This window comes from Urocitellus parryii, chromosome 4 (assembly GCF_045843805.1).
Source record: "Urocitellus parryii isolate mUroPar1 chromosome 4, mUroPar1.hap1, whole genome shotgun sequence".
In the NCBI taxonomy this organism is placed as follows: domain Eukaryota; kingdom Metazoa; phylum Chordata; class Mammalia; order Rodentia; family Sciuridae; genus Urocitellus; species Urocitellus parryii.
In genome coordinates this window covers 199,544,118-199,569,050 of record NC_135534.1, presented here as the reverse complement: position 1 = coordinate 199,569,050, position 24,933 = coordinate 199,544,118, and the positions used below count along the sequence as shown (strand labels likewise).

Genomic DNA, 24,933 nt, shown 5'->3' with positions numbered 1-24,933 from the left:
TTGTCTCCTTGTTGCAATGGACCTTTAAGCTCTTTAGAAATGCCACCTGCTTATTCTATTTTGTGCCTTCCAGAAGAAATGGAAGAACCTTCTTAAGACTTGCTGCTGAAGGTATCTCTGTTCATCATGTAAGGGACGATGTCATAGCAGGTGTAGAATTTACATTCAGTAGTACAATCTTCTGGGTTTTATGTCTATGTGTGTTTGTCCAGTTTGTACAAATGATCCCTAAACACTACCCCACTCATATCACACTCTGACAGACAGCTCCATGTAGAGTGATTTATTTTGAATTGAGTGTTGATCCAAAATTTGAGATAACAGGAAAAAACTTCACATAGCATAGTTTCTCTCTAAGCTTTGAGAAAGATGTGGGAAAACATACTTCGTTTTCTTAACTTTAACCCCATTAGGTTTGTTGGGGTTTCTTCCAAATTGTATCATAAATCTCTATTATTTTCTTCATCTCTGCTTCCATATTACAAGTGCAGGTAGGTATTATTTTGTACCTGAGCTGCTGTAATCACCTCCTATTCAGATTCCTGCTGACACTCTTTCCTTGATATAATCTGATCCCTATCTAGAAGCCAGCAAGATTAATCCCTTCTTTATTTAATTCTTTACTTGAGTGTACTACTGTTCTAGAATAGATTAAAATTTCTGTGATAGTGTAAAGGGTTTTATATACTCTGACTTCTCAATTCTCCACCTTGTGTATTTCCCAGACTGACTATGGTCTACTATTTTCTGTTTCTTAAATGCTCCGACTCTGTTGACTCCATATACTAAACTGGAATTCCCATTTTCATAATCTTCTGGTGACATGTTCTTCTATTAAAGACTCCTTTTTAACAATAATAAGAATTGACTTCCTTTTCACGTTAGCCTCTGGTAATCTGGCACTCTATCAAAACCAGGAATATTTTCCCTCAAATTCCATTCCTGAGAATTCCAGATATTTATTCCAGATATATATGCTGTTTGTGAAAAATGATATAAGAACAATGTTTATCATATGCTGAAAATAGAAAAATATTAGAAACAACCAATATGCCCAAATGAGAGCTAATTACTATTTTCATTTTGATGAACTTGATTGTTACTAACATGGTGATAAGTAACAACCAAAAGTATAATCCATGTCAGCTCACAAGGTCACATTAATATAATTTTTAACATAGTGTGCTGAAGGATATAAGAATTTTAAAGATAATTTCAATCAAGTTGAGAGATTTGTTATTTAAACTTTAGTTAAATTCCCCAAATGAGTTTATGAGTTTATGTTAAGTCAGATAGTGAGACACTTCCTTAGCTATCAAATGATAATTTCCCTACTTTCCCCCACATTTTCTATTGGTACATTATGGTTGTGTGTATTAATAGGATATATCATTACATATTTGTACATGCATACAATATAAGAATAGAATTTAGCCAATATCACTCCCCAACAATTTAAACAAGTTTTACAAACATTGCAATTTAAACAAATATTATAAAGAATATTTATTGTAATTTTTAGTATACAGATTATAATCTGTTTTCCTATTATTTTGTGTTAGCTTACATGGGTATGTCCAAGACTAAACTGACCTGAAGGAGAAAAAGAGAGGAATTATAATATATGCAATGTAGAAAATATTGAAATATAACAAAGATACTGGTTAAGATTCTTTGATATGCCATCAAAGGATGAATGGATAAAGGATACATAGTATGTTTTAACATGTGTGAATATGCCACAATGAAACCTATTATTATATATAATTAAAATGTGCTAATTAAAAAGAATCTTTGGCATCAAACCTAGGCTAAGAATCATGAAGAAGAATGGTATCATTTGTTTTTGCTAGGCAGGAACCAAGAAACTCTTTGGCAGATTCAAGAAGTGACTGGAAAAGTCAAGTATTTCCCAGTACCATAATGACTTCAACAGGGTGATTTGGTTTGATTGAGGGAATTCCCAAGGTGGTTAATTTTGGGTTTTCTAGGTGGACAAATAACATGAACAGAAGTTTTATCCTCACCCCTTGAAAATTCCTTTAGAAAGAGAGATGGAAAGTTAAGAACCTTGAGTGGAAAAGGACTTTCTTAAAAGAAGAACAGATAAACCTATTGCAAGGTGTGTCATTAGATATTTTATGCTATAGACATTGATTCATAACTTAGCACCCATGCCTCAACCTGTCCATATGATACTTCCACCAAGTCTTCAGATCTTAATATCCTATAGATCCAAAGCAGTCCACTGTGTGCTCTTGATTCAGTCCGTGGAAACAAATTATTAGGCAAAATATATTTCAGAGGCATGGGGGAAGGCTAAGAGAGGTCAAAAACCATTAGACATCACACCATCTAATAGTCTTTCCATTAGCTGATTACTGACCTGGTCATGCACACTAATTCCCTAATCTCAAATTTCCATACTGAGCTCCTCAAGTGGAACTTGGTGTGATTCGATATTCATTCTGATGTTTCATGGTACCTCCAAAAGATGTTCAGTTGTTTTATAGGTGGACAAATATTATCCTTTCCCTGACCCTCACTAGTCCATCAGTATGGCAAAAAGCCTGAGAGATTCAGGTTAAAATGCACTTACTGACTATTTCAAAGTCATGATTTTGGTGTATAATAGTCCCAAGGACTTCTCATTCTTTCACATTTCCATCTCTTATTTTGTCTCCAGAAAAAGGTAACAAGAAGAGCATGAGGAGGGATAATCATAGCAGCATATCTGAGTTCCTCCTCCTGGGGCTCCCCATCCAGCCAGAGCAGCAAGGCATGTACTACGCCCTGTTCCTGGGCATGTACCTGACCACGGTGCTGGGGAACCTGCTCATCATCCTGCTCATCAGGCTGGACTCTCGCCTGCACACCCCCATGTACTTCTTCCTCAGCCACTTGGCCCTCACTGACATCTCTTTCTCCTCAGTCACGGCTCCAAAGATGCTCATGAACATGCTGACGCACACTCAATCCATCTCCTATGCTGGGTGCATTTCCCAGGAATTTTTTTACGTATTATTTGCAGATCTTGACAGCTTCCTTCTGACCTCAATGGCCTATGACAGGTATGTGGCCATCTGCCACCCCCTGCATTATCCCAGAATCATGAGTCAGAACCTCTGCTTTCTGTTAGTAATTGTGTCTTGGATTTTATCCTCTGCCAATGCCCTTTTCCAAACTCTCCTTCTAGCCCGTCTCTCTTTCCTTAGAAGCAACATTCTTCATCACTTCTTCTGTGACCTCTCTGCCTTACTCAAGCTGTCCAGCTCAGACACCACCATCAATCAGTTAGCTGTCCTTACTGTAGGATCAGCCGTTGTTACCCTTCCCCTCATATGCATTCTGGTCTCTTATGGCCACATTGGGGCCACCATCCTGAGAAGACCCTCAGTCAAGGGAATCTGTAAAGCCTTGTCCACATGTGGCTCTCACCTCTCTGTGGTTTCTATGTACTATGGAGCCATTATTGCACTCTACTTTGTCCCCTCATCTAATAGCACTAATGACAAGGATGTCATTGTGTCTGTGTTGTACACTCTGGTCACCCCCATGCTGAATCCCTTTATCTACAGTCTGAGGAATCGGGACATGAAAGGAGCTCTCAGAAACATCCTCAGTGGAGGAACCATTTCAACATGATGAGCATTATCTTCCTTATCAGGTGTATCAGTCTTTTAAAAATTTGATAGTTTGTAGACTTTTGTGACAGGTTTCTCATTTCTTAAATAATAATTCATCTTTTTCCTAGCTCTATAATTTTATTTTTGTCTTTAATTATATTCCCTTTGAATTAATTTTTGTGTGTAACCTTAATTAGAAATCTAGATTTACTTTTGTTTAAATAGCTTTTTGTATTTTTAATATATTTTTTATTTTATATATTTATTTATAAAATATATATTTTTATATGTTTTTATTTTTAATTGACAAATAAAAATGGTACATATTTATAGGGCAACATATGATGTTTTCATACATGATGTATATCATGTATACTATCCAAATCAAAAGAAAGTGTATCCATCTCCTCAAATATTTATCACTTTCTTGTGTGAAATTATTCAGGACTGTTTCTTCTAGCTTTTTGAAATACATAATATTGTATCATTATCACAGTTACTATACTGTGCCGTAGGACACAAATTATTTCTCCTACTATAACTTAATATTCATTGAACAATATTTACCCTCTCCCTTTTAGTCTTTCCAGCTGATTCTAATTTCATAATCGTTTTCCAAAACATTTTCACAAACTACAGAGGATGGCTTTCTGTCTGTGGAATTGCCAGGACAGTAGTACCCATACAACAGGCGCATGCCCCAAATGTCAAACATAAACTTGAATGGAGTCCTCGAGGTCTCAGATGTTATGTGGGTGTGAGCAAAGTAGTGAGAGGAGAGAGTTTTAAAGTCCTTCCAGGTGGTGGTGTAATCCTGGGGGATGAATCCCATTCACATCAGGGGCTTCAGCCAATCTAGATGGGGACTGGAGAATGGCTAGAAAGGATGTTGGAATTCTAGGCAACCTGAACCGAGTTCAAGTCAGGCTTCAGTGTAATTTAGTTCACTATATTTTATTATGAAAATGAAAAGGGCATTTCCCTCCCTCAACTATCTAAATGTTCTGTTTCCATCTGAAATGGTAATGTGTTGTTTTAGTCTTTGAGGCAAAGACTACCCAAGTCAAAATTACTTAACTTCATTGCTATACATTGATTACTGTGACAAACATGCTTGCAAGCATGACAAAAATTGTTATTTACTTTAACTCTAGTATTTGGTATGAAAAAGGCAATTTAAATTTATCAGAAGTTTTTTTTTTAAAGTAGGCATCTAACACTAAGTTAGCAATATCATAAAACTGGAAATCAGACTACCGTACGTAAAGTCATATCCTGAGACCTATAAGCCACTTGAATAATTTTCAAATCCGCGTAATATTTTTACCAATTTTATTGGAAATTTTACTTTAATCTCTACTAAATATTGAAATAACATATAGGCAAAATAACATATATAACATAATTGCAGTTTATATATATGTGCCAGGCATATTTTTTCTTATTGTTTGGAGATCTTGACATCTGTAGCATGTTTATATATGTGTGTGTATTCATATATAGATGATATATGATCACATTTTAAAGAAAAATATTAAAATAAATATTCATTAAACAATATCTTGGCTAGAAATATCTAGAAAATTAACAATATGTTGAAGTTCCTTTGGTCATTTGTGAATTGTATTTTCATTCCTTTTGAAGTTACCTGGTATTTTTACTATCTTCTCTGTTCCTTTACTTTTTGTAAGAATTTTCACATTTAAAAAAATCTTTCCTACTCTTTAATGCATAATATATAAAATAAAAGACTTATTCTATTTTCCTTTGTTTTTCTTACTATCTTTGTCAAATTCATTTAAATATTTTCAACTTCTGCTGTGAGACTATAACACATTTATTTCCTCTATTTTTCGGGATCATTTTTTTGGATTTACTGTATTGGTATTATGCTACCAATGTTATGTGCATTCATACAGTGTGTATATGCAAAGGGTTATGTAAATTATATATACAGAAGAATTACTTGATTGTAGGGCAAGTGTATATATACAAATTATAACTGCTAAATTCTTCTAGAAAATAGTTATACCAAGAAACCTTTATGAAAAGGCTACATAGGATATGCTTACAGGTACATATGACATTCTAGAAAATGTAAAACAGGGATAGTAAAACAATCAGTGATTACAGTGGTATGGGAAAGTACAGGATGAATAAGTAGAACAAAGGGAATTTTTAGGGCCAAAAGTTATTCTGTATGACCCTGTAACTTTAGATACATGTAATTATGCAGTAGTCAAAACCAAACTAAGAGAGAAACAATCAAAGCAAAACCCTGTAGAATAAAGAGAGTGAACCCTTGTTAGGGTCTGTAAACAAGTCAGGATGGCGCCTGGTATTTTGCCAGGGGGAGTGGTTTGTGAAGTAACACCAGCGAGCCATTAAGTGTGGAGATTCCTTATTGGTTGACTGCTGTATCTAGTTTATGTTAATTAAGATAAGCTGTGTGGAATGTATATATACCCCTCCTGTCCTACAATAAATGGCTCCCACTCCTGCTGTATCAATCTACACAAGTTCCTCGTCACCCCCCCCCCCCCCCCCCCCCCCCCCGTTAGTTTGCCCAGCCAGCCAGGCTGCAGCAAATCCTAGTGTAAATCACAGGGCTTTCAACAATTTTAGCTTACCAATATTGATTCAATTGTAACAAAGTCACTATACCAATGTAAGATATTAATCATGGAAATGATAGGCCAATAGGGAAAATTTTCTGCTCAATTTTTCATATCTCTGGTTATTTACAAAGTATATTCACATCAATTTGTGTCTTTATACATGCACTTTGGATAATAATGTCCATCACATTCCACCATCATTTCTAACCCCATACCTCCTCCCTTCCCCTCCCACCCCCTAAATTGGTGCTTTATAGATATACACTGTGGTGTGTGCATATGTGGAAACAGCATAATTTGGTCAATTCGTTGCAGTTTCTCCCTTTTTCCAACCTTCTTCTCTCTCCTCCAGTTTCCTTCCTCTGCTCCATTTATCAGCCTCCTATCTTCATGTGACCTCCACTTCCCTTTATTTTCCCTGTTTCACTCTCATTTGCACAGTTGAGAGAAAACATTCAATCTTTGATTTTCTAAGTCTGCCTTATTTCACTTAGCATGATGCTCTCTGGTTCCATCCATTTACCAGCAAATGTCATAATTTTATTCTTCTTTATGAATGAGTAAAATTTTATTATGTGTGTGTATCACATTTTGTTTATCCATTCATCTGTTGAAGGGGACTTGGGTTGGTTTCATAACTTGGCTACTGTGAATTGTGCTTCTATAGATATTTGTCATTATTTTTATATTGCCAAGTGTGTTCATATAAAGATTTTGACTTTTTAATCTACCAGTAGTAAAAATAGTTAATTTTAATGTGTTTGAAGTTATTAATACATCATTTTATGATGAATTGGTGTTTTTAAGTGATTTTTTAAAGAAAATCACAATGCAATCATAATATTTTCATGACAACAAGTAAGGGATGTGGCATCAGGAGAAATGCAGAAGCTGAGGAAGGGTAGATTTATATTCCTGTTATTTATGCAAATACAGGGGTGCATTGTTTGCTTCAGTAGTAGGAATACCCCAGTGGAATCCCCTCTAGAACATTTCATATTAATACCAATTCAACACACACACACACACACACACACACACACACAATGACAGACAGTTTATATGTGCAACAGATTCTTGAGAATCAAGGGGAAGTTTGTAACTTTTGAAAATAGAAGCGAATTGTGTCCCTAGAGTAAAACACATGCAGCTGATCTAATCAATACCATGTAATAAGAAATAAGCTAGATGTCATCAGGAGTTAGTAAAATTGAACATAAATAGTATCTGCTTTGGTAACAATTCAACAAGACTCCGTGATTATATCACTTTGAGATTTCCACCTCAAAAGAATTTTGTTCTGGCATTAGCTAGTAAAATAATGTGATTTGAACTATTGTTTAACCAAATATATGTGAGATTTTTTTTTTTTTAACAAAGGTACTCCCTTAGCCTATGTACCTAATGAATAGTGTGCCATGTTTTTAAGTAAAAATTTTAAACTTTATCTTTAGTCCCTGGAAGTCTTTGAAATAAAGGAGTTGATTATTTTTACTGTAGTGTGAGGTAAAAATTCCTTTAAATATTTTTTCTTATGCATAATGAAAGACCTCAAATTAATTTTACTATTTCAACATTTCTCCACTCTTTTATAATGCCAACACTATCATTTAAAAATTCATGTATAGCTGGGGATGTGGCTCAAGCGGTAGCGCGCTCGCCTGGCATGCGTGCGGCCCGGGTTCGATCCTCAGCACCACATACAAACAACGATGTTGTGTCCGCCGATAACTAAAAAATAAATATTAAAAATTCTCTCTCTCTCTCTCCATCACTCTCTCATAAAAAATAATAATAATTAAAAAAATTGAGGATGTAAATTTATAAAAAAAATAAAAAATAAAAATTCATGTATATAAATTATTTATCATGTATGTATACTTCTGTATAATCTGTGTATCATGCTTTTATATTTTGATATGTGTTACTCCTTAATTTGCTTAAAAAGGGAATTTATGATATCTTAATATGTGGGAAGATGACTAACACTGAACAATCTATACCATGACTCAACATTTTCACTCTGAATTTAAAACTATAGGCTTTGTAATAAATTGCATGTATTTTTATGCACATACATATAATAAACCTCTTATTACTCTTCAAAGCTGGTAGTCGTGTTTATTTATTACCATAGCATGACTCAGTGTATTCTTTTTCATAGCAACAGATTTTTCAAATGTAGAAAACAATATTAACAACAAATATGTTCTTCTTTCAAGTCTCCTATAATTTAAAAACATATTAACACATATTTGTTGACCATATGTATTTCTTTTTTTGAGAAGTTTCTGTTTTGTTCTTTTGTTCATTTTTGATTATGTTATTTGTGTTTTGGTGTCAAGTGTTTTGAGTTGTTTATATGTTCTGCATATTAATCCCCTGTTGGAGGAGTAGCTGGCAAAGATCTTCTCCTTCTGCAGGCTCTCTCTGTGTGTTTGTGTTTTCTTTGCTGTGCAGAAGCTTTTTAATATGATGCCATTCCACTTATTGCCACAGTCCTGCTGCAGCAAAAGAAGGGGGGGGGGCGAGCAACTTGTATACATTGAAACAGCAGGAGTGCAGGACAGGAGGGGTATATATACATTCCACACAGCTTATCTTAATTAACATAAACTAGATACAGCAGTCAACCAATAAGGAATCTCCACACTTAATGGCTCACTGGCACCACCCACAAACCACTCCCCCTGGCAAAATGCCAGGCCCCATCCTGACTTGTTTACAGACTCTAACAACTTTTTGATCCTTGGTTTTATTTCTTGCACTTTTAGAGTCTTGTTAAGGAATTTAGTGTCTGCTCCAGTATGTTGGGATGTTGTTTTTGTCCCCTGACAATTGCAATTTATGGTCTAATTTGTAAATCTTTGATCCACTTTGAGTTGACTTTTTGCAGAGTGAGAGATAGGAACCTAGTTTCATTTTTCTACATATGGATATCCAGTTTCCCTAGCACCATTCATTAAAAAAGGGCTATGGCTTCTCCAATGCATATTTTTGGCACTTTATAAATTTTTTTAGTTGTTGATGGACTTTTATTTCATTCATTTATTTATATATGGTGCTGAGACTTGAACCCAGTGCCTCACACGTGCTAGGAAGTACTCTACTACTGAGTCACAACCCCAGCTATTTTTGGCACTTTTGTCAAGTATCAGATGGCTGTATACATGTGAGTTTGTCTCTGTCTCCTATGCCATTGGTTGTCATGTCTGTTTTGATGACAATACCGTGCTGTTTTTATTACTATAGATAGCTCTTTAGTGTAATGTGAGCTTCTGCAAGTTCGGGTATGTTCCTTTTTCACATTCATTTCTCCCAAGAAAATTTTCCACTTCCTCAATGACCCACACTGCTTGTTCAAAAGTGTGTTGTTCATGGCAATATGTTGGTATAATTTCTCAAGGTTGTCCTGCTGTTGACTTCTAGTTCTACATTGTGACTCGAAAAGACCCAGGACATGATTTCATCTTAAAAAAATTTGTTAATTCCTATTTTGTGGCCTAACCTATGGTCTATTCTAGAAAAAGTTCCATGGTCTGCTGAAAAGACTGTATTCTGAAGCTGTTGGATGGAATATTCTGTAAATGCTTGTTAAGATGGTTTGATCTGCCAGATCTGACCAGATGGCGGCTCGCAGAGGCGCTCCCCTAATGTGACCCAAGGATGGCTGCCCAGCGGCCGCCCGCTGGCCTCACTGCCGCCTCCCAGGCTCCCTGAGAGCCCAGCAAGCAAGCCAGGGCAGGGGCGGAGGCCCTGGAGGACGGGGCACAGGGACAGCAGGCTGGCGGGCCGTGGGAGCTCCAGTCTCTATATGGCTGCGGCTCTGTAGGGCCCAGTCGCCGGCTCCTGTGGGGTCTTGTGCAAGGGGCTGACCGCACTTAATCTTTTTCCACCTGGCCTCGCGGCTGCGATCAACTTCCCCTACCTCTACTCTTGGCTTCCATGATGCTCAACGGTCAGATTGTCATTGAGATCCCCGGAAGACCCTCTCCTGATTGACAAGGTGTCACTCTGGGCTCACTCCATCAAAGAACACAAAGCATGAGGGACGGAGGAGGGACCCTGGGCACCTGCCTGACCGAAGCAAAGGGGGAGGGTGGAGGTGCCTGTGACAAACAGTTGCGTACCCCTAAGGAAAGATCACCGAAGGGGAGCCCTTGCCTGCAGATGTACCCTTCTGGATGGGTAAGTCTGCAGTTGATGTAAATGGGAATTCACAGAGTAAGTCGTTATCATTGGAAATGAAAAACGAGCCGAGTGACACTAATCTCTTGCTTCACGATGGCAACAAAGAGCTTCCATATTTGAAGAAATTCATGGGAACAAATTTAGCTCCCGCAGCTGCTCCAACCAAGGCCATGGGTCGGTTCTCAGCTCTGTGTGACCAGGCAGGGAGTAAGCCGAGTTCACTCACCAAAAGCTGATGGATGCAGAAGGAAATTTTTTTTAGCATGTTTGAAATTGTGCTTAAAAGACACTCAGAATTGGGAAGGCCTTTCAGGTGATTATTGATATAGCCAGTTTAAAATCAGACGAGCACATGGTGATTTAACATGAAATCCTTTATGCATCTTGAGATCTCTACTCTTTCCAAAGGACTATTGTCCCAGACATCAGCTTGTCTCTGATCACCTCCTGCACGTGAATGTTTGTATAGTCTACCCACTGTACCTTTATTGAATCTTGCTGAGCTCATGGCGAGCGGTTGCCATTTCTGCATCTCATAGAATAATTTTGATCTGCAGCAAAATTTGAGTTTTTTTTTCTCATACTCCTTCCACTTTGAAATGCTGTTTAAATATGGGCTCTATGGTGAAAGTTGCAATATTAAATTTAATCCTCTCAAACTAGGAACCTAGCAGTGTTACCTTAAGCAAAAAGGAACTTGAGACTCTTTGCTCTGGCTCAGACATAGAGAGGCAAAGCAAGAATCTTCTTTACAAAAGTCCTAGTGTTGAGGTCTTTTACAGTAAGATTTTTTTTGAAGTGACTCTTTCATTGTTCATTGATAATTTTATTAATAAAGGTCATTTAAAAGTATAAGTTTTTAAGGACTTAAAAGAGTTATTTGTGGGATAGCTGATTGCATATGTCAGTTTATATTGTGTGTTGAATTACTGTGCCATGTGCTATTTTTAGTGTTTGGAGAAAATGGAGAATAAAATCTATTCTTTAGCATAATAAGTGTCTTATTTTTATATGTGTGTAAAAAGAATTATAGATCTATAGTATAGTTTAATTCTAATGTTTTTTTGTAGATTTTTAAAAATCTGGATGGTTTACCCATCAGTGATAATGAGGTAGATCACTATTATTTTATTGGAGCCTATCTTTCTCTTAAGATCTAATAGTGTTTGTTTTATAAAAATGGGTGCTCTGACATTTGCTGCATATAGATTTGTTGATCCCTTGATCATTATGTATTCATGTCCTTTATTTTTTGTCTTAAAATCTGTTTTGTTATATATAAGTATATGACAAAATACTCCTGCTTGCTTTAGAATTCCATTTGCTTAGATTATTATTTTCCCTTTTACTCTGAGTGTGTCTTTACTGGTAAAGTGACTTTCTTATTGTCAGCACATTGTTGGTTCTTGTTTTTAAAATTTATTCAGCCACTGTGAAAATTTTAATTTAAGGATTAAGAGCACTTACATTCAGAGTTATTGTTAAAATGTATGGATTTTTGCCTGTCTTTTTGTTGATTTTCTTCCAGTTGTTTTAAATATGCTTTGTTCATTTTTCCATTCTTACTGTGTTTGATGGTTTACTGTATTGATAATGTTTGATTATTTTTTTATTCCTGTTTTCTATGTCTACTCCTTTTGTGGGATTTATACTTTTTATGCTATCATGTTAGTTATCTTTCTTCTATTTCTGAATATAGTATTCCTCAAGCATTTTTCTAGGGTTCTTTGGTTGGGTATGAATTTCCTCATTTCATGTCATGTCAACTGTAATTGTAGTTTCAAATTAGAACCAAGCCTGGCATCACTATAGTACTATATATGGATCTAGTTCTGGCTCCAGTACAAATTCTACATCCAGTACCAGAGCCACAGACCCCCCCACCTTTAATGCATTAATGTATTGTTAAAGCAGTAAAATTTCTGGTGCTTCTGGATGATATTGGCTGAGAAGGAGCTCAACAAAACTTTCTGAAGTGATGTCGATATTTTGTGTATTGATATGTATTTCCCCAATTGGATGGACTGGTTCATTGGTATCTGAGCACATACTTACATGAAATTATATAAAACGGTTTAAAATATAAAAAGAATACAGACTTTGTTTGCATTTCATTTTATGAGGTAAAAATCAGCCAAGAGTAATTGTGGTAGTAGAATAATATTTACATTCAGAAGAAATGACTAGGAGGACAATCTGGAGGATTATTTCATTATCCAGCTGATATTTACATAGTGTATTTCTCTTGTCATAATTCATGAACTTGTGCATTTCCTGCATGCTCATGTTTATCTATGAATGTTAACTTCCATTAACAAATGTTTATTTTTAAAAAAGATTCATTTGAATCTACTTTTGAGCTATCCACATACTATCTTCCTGTCTCTCCTCAGGAGGAAATGACCAGGCAGAATTTAATTATTTTATTTTATTGATCATTTTCATTTTATTGCTATGTATATGCATCTCTAAAATATATACTTGTACATATGTACATACATGACTCCATTTTCTTGGTTTGACAGAAATACACCATACTCTGGTTGGCTTAAACAACAGAAACAGAAATTTATTTTCTCACAGTTATGGAGGCTGTAAATCCAAGATCAAATTTTTAACTGATTTGATGCTCTTATCTTTGTTTTCAGATAGGTAACTTATTATATCTTCACACTGAAGAGAGAGAGAGAGAGGAAGAAGAAGAAGATGATGAAGATGAAGAAGAAGAAAGAAGAGGAGGAAGAGGAGAGAAGAAAGAGAATGATTACTGGCATGGTCATTGAATCAACTGAAAAAGAAATTAAATGGAAAACTATCCCATTCACAATAGCCTCAAAAAAAAAAGTGGGAAATCAATCTAACAAAAGAGTTGAAAAATCTCTACAATGAAAACTACAGAACACTAAAGAAAGAAATTGAAGAAGACCTCAGAAGATGGAAAGATATCCCAGGTTTTTGGAGAGGCAGAATTAATATTGTCAAAATGGCCATACTTCCAAAAGTGCTATATGGATTTAATGCAATTCCTATTAAGATTCTGATGACATTCATCATAGAAATAGAAGAAGCAGTCATGAAATTCATTTGGAAAAATAAGAGGCCCAGAATAGCCAAAGCAATCCTTAGCAAGAAATGTGAAATAGGAGGCCTCACAATACTAGACCTTAAATTACACGACAGAGCTATAATAACAAAAATGGCATGGTATTGGTACCAAAACAGACATGAAGACCAATGGTGCTGAATAGAAAACACAGAGACAAACCCACATAAATACAGTTATTTCATCCTAGACAAAGGTGCCATAATCATGTGTTGAAAAAAAAGATAATCCCTTCAAAAATTGTGCTGGGAAAACTGGAAATCTGAATAGTAATATTTATAAATATTCATAGGTCTTCACCTTGAACAATGAGCACATGATATTCATTTTCTACCAGGAAGAAATGGAACTGGCAATGTACTTAATGGATTTGAGATCAGTTTTGTAAGGTAATTAGTAGAATGTGTATATTGAGTGGTCATTTTATGTTATTGTAAGAATGTTGCCGCAATCTAATGATGACGTGATAGTTTTCCACCGAGTTAGATTCATAGAAATTCTATTCCATTCCTCAGGGTCCAGTGGTGACCATGACATATATTCTTCTTCACTCTTTTAGTCAGAGAATGAAGGTATTAGAGTGTTTCTGGGGCTTTTTAAATAATATGGAGTTCATCACCGAGATCCTTGGATTATCATGCTCAATCTTTACCCTGGTTTATGATGCACTTTGATTCGAGTTTTCCCCAAGGTAAACTGGGAAGGCAAAAAGCCTTGTGCATCACCAGGTTTCCAATAGCTGTCTTGCCCTTAATCTCAGCATTCTTCCAAGAGTTAAATCCCTTAGGCCTGCTGCAATATCTAGGTCTTCTCCCAAGGGAAGAGAAAGCAATAAAGCAAGGTATCTGTTTCCCCCCCCCCTCTAATTTGGAGATGGAGATAGAGGTATGGCATCCCATGACTTCCCCATAGTTCAGCTGTGAACAGGTGTGTGTGTGTGTGTGTGTGTGTGTGTGTGTGTGTGTGTGTGTATGTGTGTGTATAGTTTGATTCTGAACTGAAAACTCGGTTTCCTGTTGCTTTGGAAATTTAAGCCCCTTAGAGACTCCACTTGCTTCACTGCATTCGGTGTCTGCTAGAGAAAAATGCAAGAACATTCCTGTGGCTATCAGCTGAAGGTATCTGTGCTCATCATAGGAAAGACCAAGTCACAAACAGGAATGGAATTTACATTTGGTAATATCATTGTTTGTGTTTCTGTGCTATATATGTGTGTGTATCCAGTGTGTGCTTCTCATTCCTAGACTCTACACCTCCTCACACTGAAACCTGACAGATGGTTCCCTGAAGGGTAATTTATCTCCAGCTGAGTATCTAATCAAATTTTGAAAAGATAGGATAAAATCAAATATCTGTATAGAATTATTTATCTGAAATTGATTTATATTTCATTTTGAGAGGATTTTGGAAAACTTTTTGTTTGTCTATCTTCGAATTTCATTAGATTTTGTGATATCTTCCAAATTTTATACTTAATCTCTGGAATTTTATTCATCTTCATTGCCATAATCCAGGTGTAGACAAATATTGCTTTGTATTTAAACTGCTGTAATTACCTTTAATTTTGATTCCTGATGACCCTCCTGACTTGCTATAATCTGATCTTGACCCAGTAAACTGCAAGCTATTTTAAAATTTTTTATGTTATTTACTTAAATCTCTAGCTCTCCTATAGATGGTCAGATTGAATAGATTTGTATAGAACATGGATTCTATTGTTTAACAGACAGACATCATGTTCTCTGTCCTTATTTCTTTATAATTGTTCATGTGGGTATGTGTGAGTCCAATTGACTTGAAGAAAGAGAGAGGACTGATGATTATAAGGTAAGAAATCTTAGGATCATCACAAGAAATATATCAGTTAAGAATTTTCAGCTTAAAAACTAGGTTAAGAAGAGAAAAAATGGAGAAGTTATTATTTCCTTATGCTAGATAGACATTTACAGCGTCTGTTCTCTGGCAGATCCTGCATCTAACTTGAAATGGCAAGTATTTTCTGTTGTTCAAAGGACTTGAATAAAAATGATCTATTTCAAGTTGCAACCAAAATGGGAATTTGAAAGAGAAACCTACTTTTCCTCTGTGTTCCTTGGAAATTCCTGTAGAAAGGGCGATGAAATGGGAAAAAATTTTCTTTGAGAAAGAACTGATGGCTGTATGACAAGGTATGCCATTTGATATTTTGTTATTGACTCATGTTTACACCTTAAGTCTGTCTGTAGGATTATTTCCACCACCTCTGTACATGCTGAAATCTTACAGATTGAAAGTTTCCCACTTGATTCTCTGCATTTGATCTGGTTCCTGGAATTAAAGCATTAGCCAAAGTGTATTTCAGAGGCAAGGAGATGGTTAAGACAGAGAAGCTAACAAATCATTCGAGATCGTCCACTCATTTTTCTATTAATTGGTTACTGACCTGTCCTTCCACCTTGTTCCTAATCTCGGATCTCCATCATGAGTCCTTGAGTTGATTTGGCCTGATCTTATGCTCCTTTGGATGTTTCATGGATTCTTTTTCAAAGATGTTATGTCTTCCGAGGTATACACATCATATCCTTTCTCCAAAATATCACTAGTCCACTAGAGTGGCAAAAAACTTGAGATATTCAAGTTTTGGAATGCACTTACTGACTAGTTTAAAGCCATGTTTTTATTACATAATAGTCACAATGATTTATGATTCTTTCACATTCCATCTCTTTTCTGTGTGTAGAAAAAGTTAACAAGAAGAGCACGAGGAAGGATAATCAGAGCAGTGTGTCTGAGTTCCTCCTCCCCATCCAGCCAGAGGAGCAAGGCATATTCTATGGGCATGTACCTGACCACGGTGCTGGGGAACCTGCTCATCAACCTGCTCATCAGGCTGGACTCTCACCTCCACACCCCCATGTTCCTCAGCCACTTGGCCCTCACTGACACCTCTTTCTTCTTAGTTATGGCTCCAAAAATGCTCATGAATATGCTGATGCAAAATAAATTTATCTCCTGTTCTGGGTGCATTTGCCAGGATTTTAAAAAAATTATTATTCAGAGGTGTTGACAGCTTCCTTCTGATCTAAATGGCCTATGACAGGTATGTGGCCATCTGTCATCCCCTCCACTACACCACCATCTTGAGTTAGAGCCTTTGTTTGCTGCTAGTCATTATGTCCTGGGTCTTGTCCTTTGCTGGTGCCCTTGTGCACACCCTCCTGCTAGCCCATCTTTCTTTCCTTAGAGACAACACTCTCCACCACTTCCACTTGCTGCCTTGATTAAGCTGTCCAGCTCTGATACCACCATCAATGAGTTGGTCATCCTCACTGTAGTAACTGTGGTCATTTCTGCACAATTTGTATGCATTCTGGTCTCTATGGCCACATTGCAGCCACCATCCTGAGAAGACCCTCAGTCAAGGAATCTACAAAGCCTTGTCCACAGGTGTTTCTCACCTAGCAGTAGTTTCTTTATACTATGGAGCAGTTCTTGCACTCTACTTTTTCCCCTCATCCAATAGCAGTAAAGACAAGATGTCATTGTGTCTGTGTTCTACACTCTGGTCACCCTCACGCTGAATCCCTTTATCTACAATCTGAGGAATTGGGATATGAGAGGCGCTCTGAGAAACGTCCTGAGTAGGGGGATATTTTCAGCGTGATGGCCACTGTTTTCACAATTGCCGGATGTGAGATTTTCTTTGATACTGTACATGTATCATTTCCTCTCTGAATTACTCTTTCTTAGCAAATCTTTTTTTTTGACTACTGCAAATGGAACCCAGAGCCTTTCACAGTACTAAGCAAGCTCGCCCATTGAGTTACACCCCCAAACCTGTTCCTTAGTGAATTTGATGTGACATAATTTATTCAACTGTGTTATACAAGGAACATAGTTTTTGTCTATGTTTAATTGTTAATGTTGAAAATCTTATAAATATTACTGCCTAATTACCTACTCCTAATTTTTCTTTTTTCATTTGTTCTCGTCCTAAATACATTTTAAATTATTATGTAGTCTCAGCTTTTATCTTTGTCTCCCCCCTCTCCACACCCCCTCTGGTTGTAGCAAAGCTTTTTTTTTTTGGCTTTCTGAAGATGATTATAATTTTACTACTGGTGGGTTTATGATTATACTTTTGTGTATAATTTTGTAATGCTTTTTGTATTTTATTTTCTTTTGTAAGGGAAAAAAGAAATGTTATTCTTATTTCTAATTTGTTATTCACTCATTTGTTTTATTTTATTTTTTAATACATTTTTTAATTGTAGGTGGACACAATACCTTTATTTTATTTATTTATTTTCATGTGGTGCTGAGGATTAAACCCAGGGACTTACAGGTGCTTGGCAAGTGCTCTACCACTGAGCTATAACCTGGGCCCATTATTCATTCATTTATTTTAAATTACTCCTAAAAAATCATACATATTCATGCTGTGCTGTGTGAAGTTTTGATAATTGTGTAATGTTCAAATGGTGGCAAACATATTTATTTCCTCATTTTCTATTTCTTTGAAACATTCAAAAGCCTTTATTATAGCTTTCTAGAAGTACATAACATAGCATTACTGTCTCTAGTCAATGTACCAAATAGTAGGACAGTAGAACTTTTGATTAATGTGGTACCAGACGACTAGCTTTTCCTTACCTTTTCTTCTATTTTCCTAAACTGTTGGTTATTTCTGAGTCATTGTCAAAAATTATTTTGTATGTGTTATTAGAGTGATGATAAGTAGGCATGTAACTTTTTTCTCAAAGAGAATGGCCCTTGTCACAAATTGAGAGTAGCTCAATGGTCTACATAGAATGGGCCCAGGACTCAAGTGGTGAACAGGAAGTTCACTGGAGACCTCCAGGCCCTACGGGGGGCCATGTGGGTGTGGGGTGTGGCAGTGAGAATGATGGTTTTTGAAAGGCCTTTCAGGTGGTGATGTTATTTGGGAGATGGGCCCATTCCAGTAAGGGGTCAGCCTCTCTGACTGTGGACTGGAGAATGGCTGGGCAGGAGGTCAGGAAGTCTGGGCAACATGCAGTGATTTCAAGCAGGTCTTCATTTCAGTTTAATCCAACTATGTTTTGTTTTAAAATGAAAATAGTTACTTCCTAACCCAACTACATAAATGCAGTGTTCTTGTTCCCATCAGATATGGCCAAGTTTTATCTTTATTCCTTGAGAAACTTACCTCTGTTCCAGGCAAAGGTACTTAACTCCATTGCTATAAGCTGCTTACTGTGACAGATGTTTCTGTATTCCTTTAACTCTTGTTATAAAGGAAGAATTGAGAGACATTTAGTAGCTAGCCATGTGCCAATAAGCCTCCTATATTTGTGAGAAGTCAAATTCTGAGGCCTGTTCGACATTTGATGTTTTTCAACCCAAGCAATATTTTAAACAATTTACTAAAAATTTTACTTTAATTTTTAGAGAAATATTGAAATAACATATATAAAATATATAATTTAATTATATGTGTGTGTATCCATGATGTTGTAATTGCATGTATGCATTTATGAGTTCTTCATATGTGAGGTATGATAGCATTTTAAATAATTTTAATAGAAACATTCACTTAACAATCTGCAGGCTTAAACAATAAAAAACTAGCAATATCATTGAAGCCTCTTCAATCCCTCCTCTATTGTGTCTTCTTTCCTCTTGGAGGTACCCAGTAGCTTCACTGTTTGCAATATTCACTTCTCATGTGAGTTTTAACACTTTAGTGATCCATAAATTTTGTCTGCTGTGCATATAAGTGAAAGACTAAGTGTGTTCTGCTCCATTTGGCTTTTGTTGTCTTCTCTTGCCTTTGTGAAATTTGTTTCTGTATTTTCATCTTCCTCTGTGAAACTATAACAGACTTCTCTGATCTATTTTAATGGTTTTTTTTTTTTTTTTTTGCTTTCAGCATTCAGGTATCATGAACAATGCTACTAACATTCTACTGCATGCATCCAGTGTGCTTATCAGAGAGATTCTATAAATTGTACCACAGAAGAAATATTGTAGTGTATGGCATGTGTGTATCCTATTTAATTCCTAGTTAATGCTGAACTCTTCTACAAAACACTTACATGAGTAAGCCAGTCTGAAAAGACTACACAATATATGATTTCAACTATGCGGTATCATAGAAAATGCAAAACTATAGAGATAACAAAATGATCAGTTGTTGCTAAGGATTTAATAATAAGATGAGTGGATAAACTAAAGGGGATTTCAGATGTAGAAAACTTATTCCATATAGTGCTTTGACTTTGGATACACGTCCCTGTGCATTAGTCAACCAACCCACAAAACCGACAAATTGGAAGAGAGAGAGAGAGAGAGAGAGAGAGAGAGAGAGAGAGACTGTTCAGAGTCAAGTGATTGTTTATGACTTTGGAAATTAGAAGCCAGTTGAGTCCTCTGAGTGAACACAAGCACCTAATCTAATTAATACGTTGTTTAGAAACTGAGCTAGATGCCATCAGGGGTTATAATAGTAGATTATCAATAGTATATGATTTGATAACAATTCAACAGGAACCATTTATTATGGCACATGAATATTCTATTCCCAGATGGAATTTGGTGCTGGCATTGGCTAGTAAGTCATATAATTTATACTATGCTTTAACCAAATATATCTGAATAAAAAAACCCAATTCCCTTGTCCTACAAACCTCAGGATAGTATTCCATATTTTTATGTAAAATTTTAAACTTTGCCTTTGGTTCTTGAAAGTCTTAAAAATGTAGGGAGGTGGTTATTTTTAATGTAGTTTGAGGTACAAACTCATTTAAATGCTTTCTTTTTAACATAAAGTATTTAATATTTTTTAAATTTAAATTTGTTTTAATTAGCTATACAGTGCATTGCAATATGGCATAACCTCTCAACTAAAAAGCAAAGCATTCGAGGTGTAGAAAGGGTTTCTACTATGGGGTAAGTGATTTTGTTTTAAGTAAGTCAACTTACTTTTTTAAACATTTGTAAAATTTGTTTTAAATAGTTATACATGATAGTAGAATTATTTTTTTTTAAAGAGAGAGTGAGAGAGGAGAGAGAGAGAGAGAATTTTTTTTAATATTTATTTTTTAGTTCTCGGCGGACACAACATCTTTGTTTGTATGTGGTGCTGAGGATCGAACCCGGGCCGCACGCATGCCAGGCGAGCGCGCTACCGCTTGAGCCACATCCCCAGCCCAAGAATTATTTTTAATAATTCATCTTTTGTCCACTTCTCTGCAAAGCCACTTGTATCATTTCAAGTTTTTTGTATGTACTTGTTTCTTATGTGGGTATACACCTATTCACCCACAGATCATACTTTTATTTTTTTTAATATGCATCAGGACCCTATTTACTGTTGGAAAAAAGTGACCAACTCTCCACTGGTCTTGACCCAAGTGCAAATGTGCCACTTGTTCAGTTTCTAGGTTCTCTCTGGTTAATTCCACAAGCCTCCTAACCCCAAGGGAAAGTGAGCCTCATCCTGCTCCACTCCCCCAGCCTGAGCATTCCCTGGTGGGAAATCCATTCTGTGCTAAGTTAGTGCACCCTCCAAATGGACCCTAGATCTCAGGGCGGGTGCATGCAGGGGGAGTTGGCTAAACTTATTGTGAATTCTTGTTCCTGCAACAGAAAGTCCCCAAGAGGCCACTTGGAGATGATGTCTTGCCTCAGCTCTCTGCCCTCCAGTCAAATGCAAGGACCCCCCCACACCAACTCCCCACCCAGCCTCAGGTCACTCAAGTTCAGACCACCCCTCTCTTCCATGGCTTCCCCCCATGCCACATTTTCTTGACAGACTTTGTCTCTCTTTTTGCCTGCTTCACCCCTCCCTGGAGCTAGCATTATGGGCTGGGTTCTTGAGGTATCCTTTCCTGTTCTATGTTCCAAGCACTTGAATTTATGCATCTCTATTATTCTGATATTGAATTTTGGTGTATTCCTTTGTCATCCTCCTTACTGGGAAGCAGTATTTCCACTACCTGAATCTGGAGTCTCAGAGCAAGTGAAAATCACACCCTTCCTCTACTCTGCCATCTTTCCCCTCTGGATTATTTCTAATTTTCATTGTCATGAATAATAATGTATTGAACATAAAATGTGTATGTGTGCTATTTGTAACAATTGCTCAATTAACCTTAAAAATGTTGTATAGTCCACTTAGTGAGAACCTATCTTTAAATAAGATATTTAAAAAGGGGCTGGGGATGTGGCTCAGTGGTTAAGCATCCCTGAGTTCAATCCCCAGTACCAAAAAAAAAAAAAAGTTGTATATTAGTCTGCCCTTCATCATAGAAGATATGTTCCCCAGCTCCAGAGAATGCCTGGAACCATGGATAGTGCCAACTTGCATATTATGTGGTTATTTTTTCAATTTGATAAACAAAAAGGATACTAAGTGACTAATGGGAGTGTAGCATATGCAGGAAAGATATGCTGGTCAAAGGGGTGATTCATGTCCTGGGCAAGATGGAGGGGGACAGTGTGGAATTTCATCATGTTTCTCTAAACATCAAGCAATTTAAATCTTATGAATTGTTTATTTCTGGAATTTTCCATTTAATATTTTCATACAGCAGTTGAAGTGGGTAGCTGAAACTGGAAAGCAAAATTATGGATGGGGTGCATGACTCCTGAATTCATATACTCTCATGTTTATTTCTCCAGCTTTAGACATTTCTTTAATGGAAGAAGGAGGATTCTTAGAAAAGGCTCCAGCGTTAAGAATCGAGTCTAATCAGAGAGTAAAGAATAAAAGGGATCAGTAATGGAACTGCCTGCCACCTTGAGATGGAGATACAAAGTAGGAGGAAACAAAGAATCCAGCAGAAAAAATGTTGAGTACATAAGATATTTTCTACAAAATATGAGGAACCAGAGTTAACTAATCGAAACTTGGCATGATTTCTTTGTTGTCATCAACTTATAAGTGTCAGAGCACCCTTTACCTTGACAGAATTTATTAACTTGGTGCAGAAAAAGACATAGGAAATATAGCTCCTCAAATCCACCCCAATGGAATAAATTTTTATTAATATATAATTACGCTACAAGAAATAATTTTTTTCTATCACATGACAAATTACCACAATTTTAGCTCCTTCTAATTCAGTGTCATAACTACTTGTATTCTGTAAGGAACTTTATTGAAATCAGCCTGCACTTGCATCTTCTGCCCCATGCCCTGGGAGGCCCCTCTCACATTCTCCTTTTGGCCCTATACTTATGAGATTTGGCTCTGGAACCTGTTATCCATGCACAGGATTGATTAGTCAGCAATCATCTGGTATTAGTCAAGCTCCACATATCAACTGCAGAAAAGACCAGAGGCATGCTGTGATGTGTGGGAGTTTTAGTCATCATTGTGCAGCTGAAGAAGGTTGAGAAAATGCAAGTTGGAGAGCTGTGGTCACACCTAATTCTAAGGTACTGAGAGCATTTGACCCCATAGAGTGGACATTGTCCTTATGTCCCTCTTCCCATATTGAAGTAGTTAATCCATTCACCTGTCCTACAGAAATTTATATTAAATACAAACATTAATATTGTTCTCTGAGTTTCCTGGCAGATATAATATGGGCAAATGACCCATTCTTGGCCAGTCAGATGCACCATCACACTCTCATTTTGAATCTAGAGGTAGTGGTGAAGAGAACACGTGGGCAGGTGTTTCTGGAGATGGTGATATCCAGTTTGTAGGTCTCTGAGGGCTAGACCCAGTGACTATTGCTGGAAATGCTAGCAGGGGTACAAGTTGCAAGTTGGCAGTGAACAGAGTTTGGAAACTACAGCCATATCCTCACTGGACTAGTTCCCGATTATGATTTTGACTGTGGTTTTGACTATGTGACTTTTCTTATTCCTGTCCATTTTCTTGTTTCCTCAGTCTTGGTAACTTCTGAGCTCCACTTAGCCTTTTGAGATACTCACTTCCTCCAATGAATCACTAGCATTGATTTCTGTTGCCTGAGTCTAAGAATTCCTGAGAATTACAGATGTTGTTTAACTGTAGGCCCACAGAACACCCTCAATTACAGTTGAAGCCATGCTGGTATTTTGTACTAATGATACGGCAGTCTCTTTTGTTTCATGTTCTTTGGGTTTACGAGACATCCCAGGAAAATATTTGGTGAGAAAAATTCATAATATGGATTTAATTAAGATATTTCTGAGGCATTCTAAAGGAAGAAGATCTGAGGGATGGAACAGTTTTCCTAGAATCATAGTTAAAACTCAGAACTGTGGTTTGAGGTTTTAGAGAAAGAAAAAAAGTCTCATCCATTTCCGGAAACCTCCTTTGATATCACCATTCCTCAGGCTGTAGATGAAGGGGTTCAGCATGGGAGCCACCACAGTGTACATGACTGTCACAATGCGACCCTGAGTCACCCAATAGCTGGAAAGGGGCCGGAAGTAGACCCATGTGAGGGTGCCATAGAATAAGGCCACCACAGAGAGGTGGGAGCCACAGGTAGAAAAGGATCTCCACTTGCCATTGGCTGAGGGGATCTGGAGGACCGCTGAAATGACACAGGCATAGGAGGCCATGATGAAGGCCAGAGCTCCAATGATGACAATCACACCTTCTGTCTGGATCATCAAGGTGTTCAGGTAGGTGCTGGTGCAGGAGATCTTCATCAGAGGGTAGAGGTCACAGAAGAAGTGGGGGATCCTGTTATCCGCACAGATAGCCAACTGGCCCATGAGAAAGGTGTGCAGCAGGGCATGAAGGTGGGAGAGGGCGTGGCACACGGCCACCATCTGTACACACAGCCTTCCTGTCAGGATCATGGGGTAGCGGAGCGGGTGGCAGATGGCAATGTACCTGTCATAGGCCATCACAGCCAAGAGGAAGTTTTCCATGGCTGCAAAGCAAATGAAGAAATAGGTCTGGGCTAAGCAGCCCATGTAGGAAATGGCCTTTGTAGGGGAAAATATATTCTGCAGCATCTTGGGGACTGTGGTGGAGGTGAAGCAGATGTCTGCCAAGGCCAAGTTACTGAGGAAGAGGTACATGGGGGTGTGGAGGTGAGGAGTGGAGATAATAAGCATGATGAGTGCAAAATTGCCAGAAATGTTGATTGTGTACATGAGTAGAAAAAGAAGGAAGAGTGGGATCTGTTCTTCTGGGTGAGTAGAAATACCCAAGAGAACAAAATGGGACACACTGGGCCAGCTGGTGTTGCCCATCTGTTGCCATAAAAACAACAACAACAAAAAGATTATTTTCATAGACTCATGAGCAGGCTATTTAGTTACTCTTACTGTTGTGCCCCAGTACAAACTACACATGATGCTGATAAGGGAGGGGATTAAGTGCTTTATAGTTTCCCAAAATGTTGTATAATTTTCATTACTATGAATAGCATCACTATCACCATAGCTAATATTTATGGAGCATTTACCTTGAGCAGGGACT

At 37.1% G+C, this 24,933-nt stretch overlaps 2 protein-coding genes and 1 pseudogene across 2 annotated transcripts; 2 read left to right on the top strand and 1 right to left on the bottom strand.

The window, feature by feature from the left end:
- Positions 1-2,706: 2,706 nt before the first annotated feature.
- On the top strand, positions 2,707-3,645 carry LOC113181068 (olfactory receptor 1J21-like). The gene has a single exon (XM_026386441.2). The coding sequence runs from the start codon at positions 2,707-2,709 to the stop codon at positions 3,643-3,645; it is 939 nt and encodes a 312-aa protein (XP_026242226.2).
- A 6,643-nt stretch (positions 3,646-10,288) lies between these two features.
- LOC113181067 (olfactory receptor 1J21-like) lies at positions 10,289-17,181 on the top strand (annotated as a pseudogene).
- Positions 17,182-23,768: 6,587 nt separating this feature from the next.
- On the bottom strand, positions 23,769-24,704 carry LOC113181066 (olfactory receptor 1Q1-like). Its single transcript, XM_026386439.2, has one exon. The coding sequence runs from the start codon at positions 24,702-24,704 to the stop codon at positions 23,769-23,771; it is 936 nt and encodes a 311-aa protein (XP_026242224.2).
- Between the last annotated feature and the right edge of the window lie 229 nt (positions 24,705-24,933).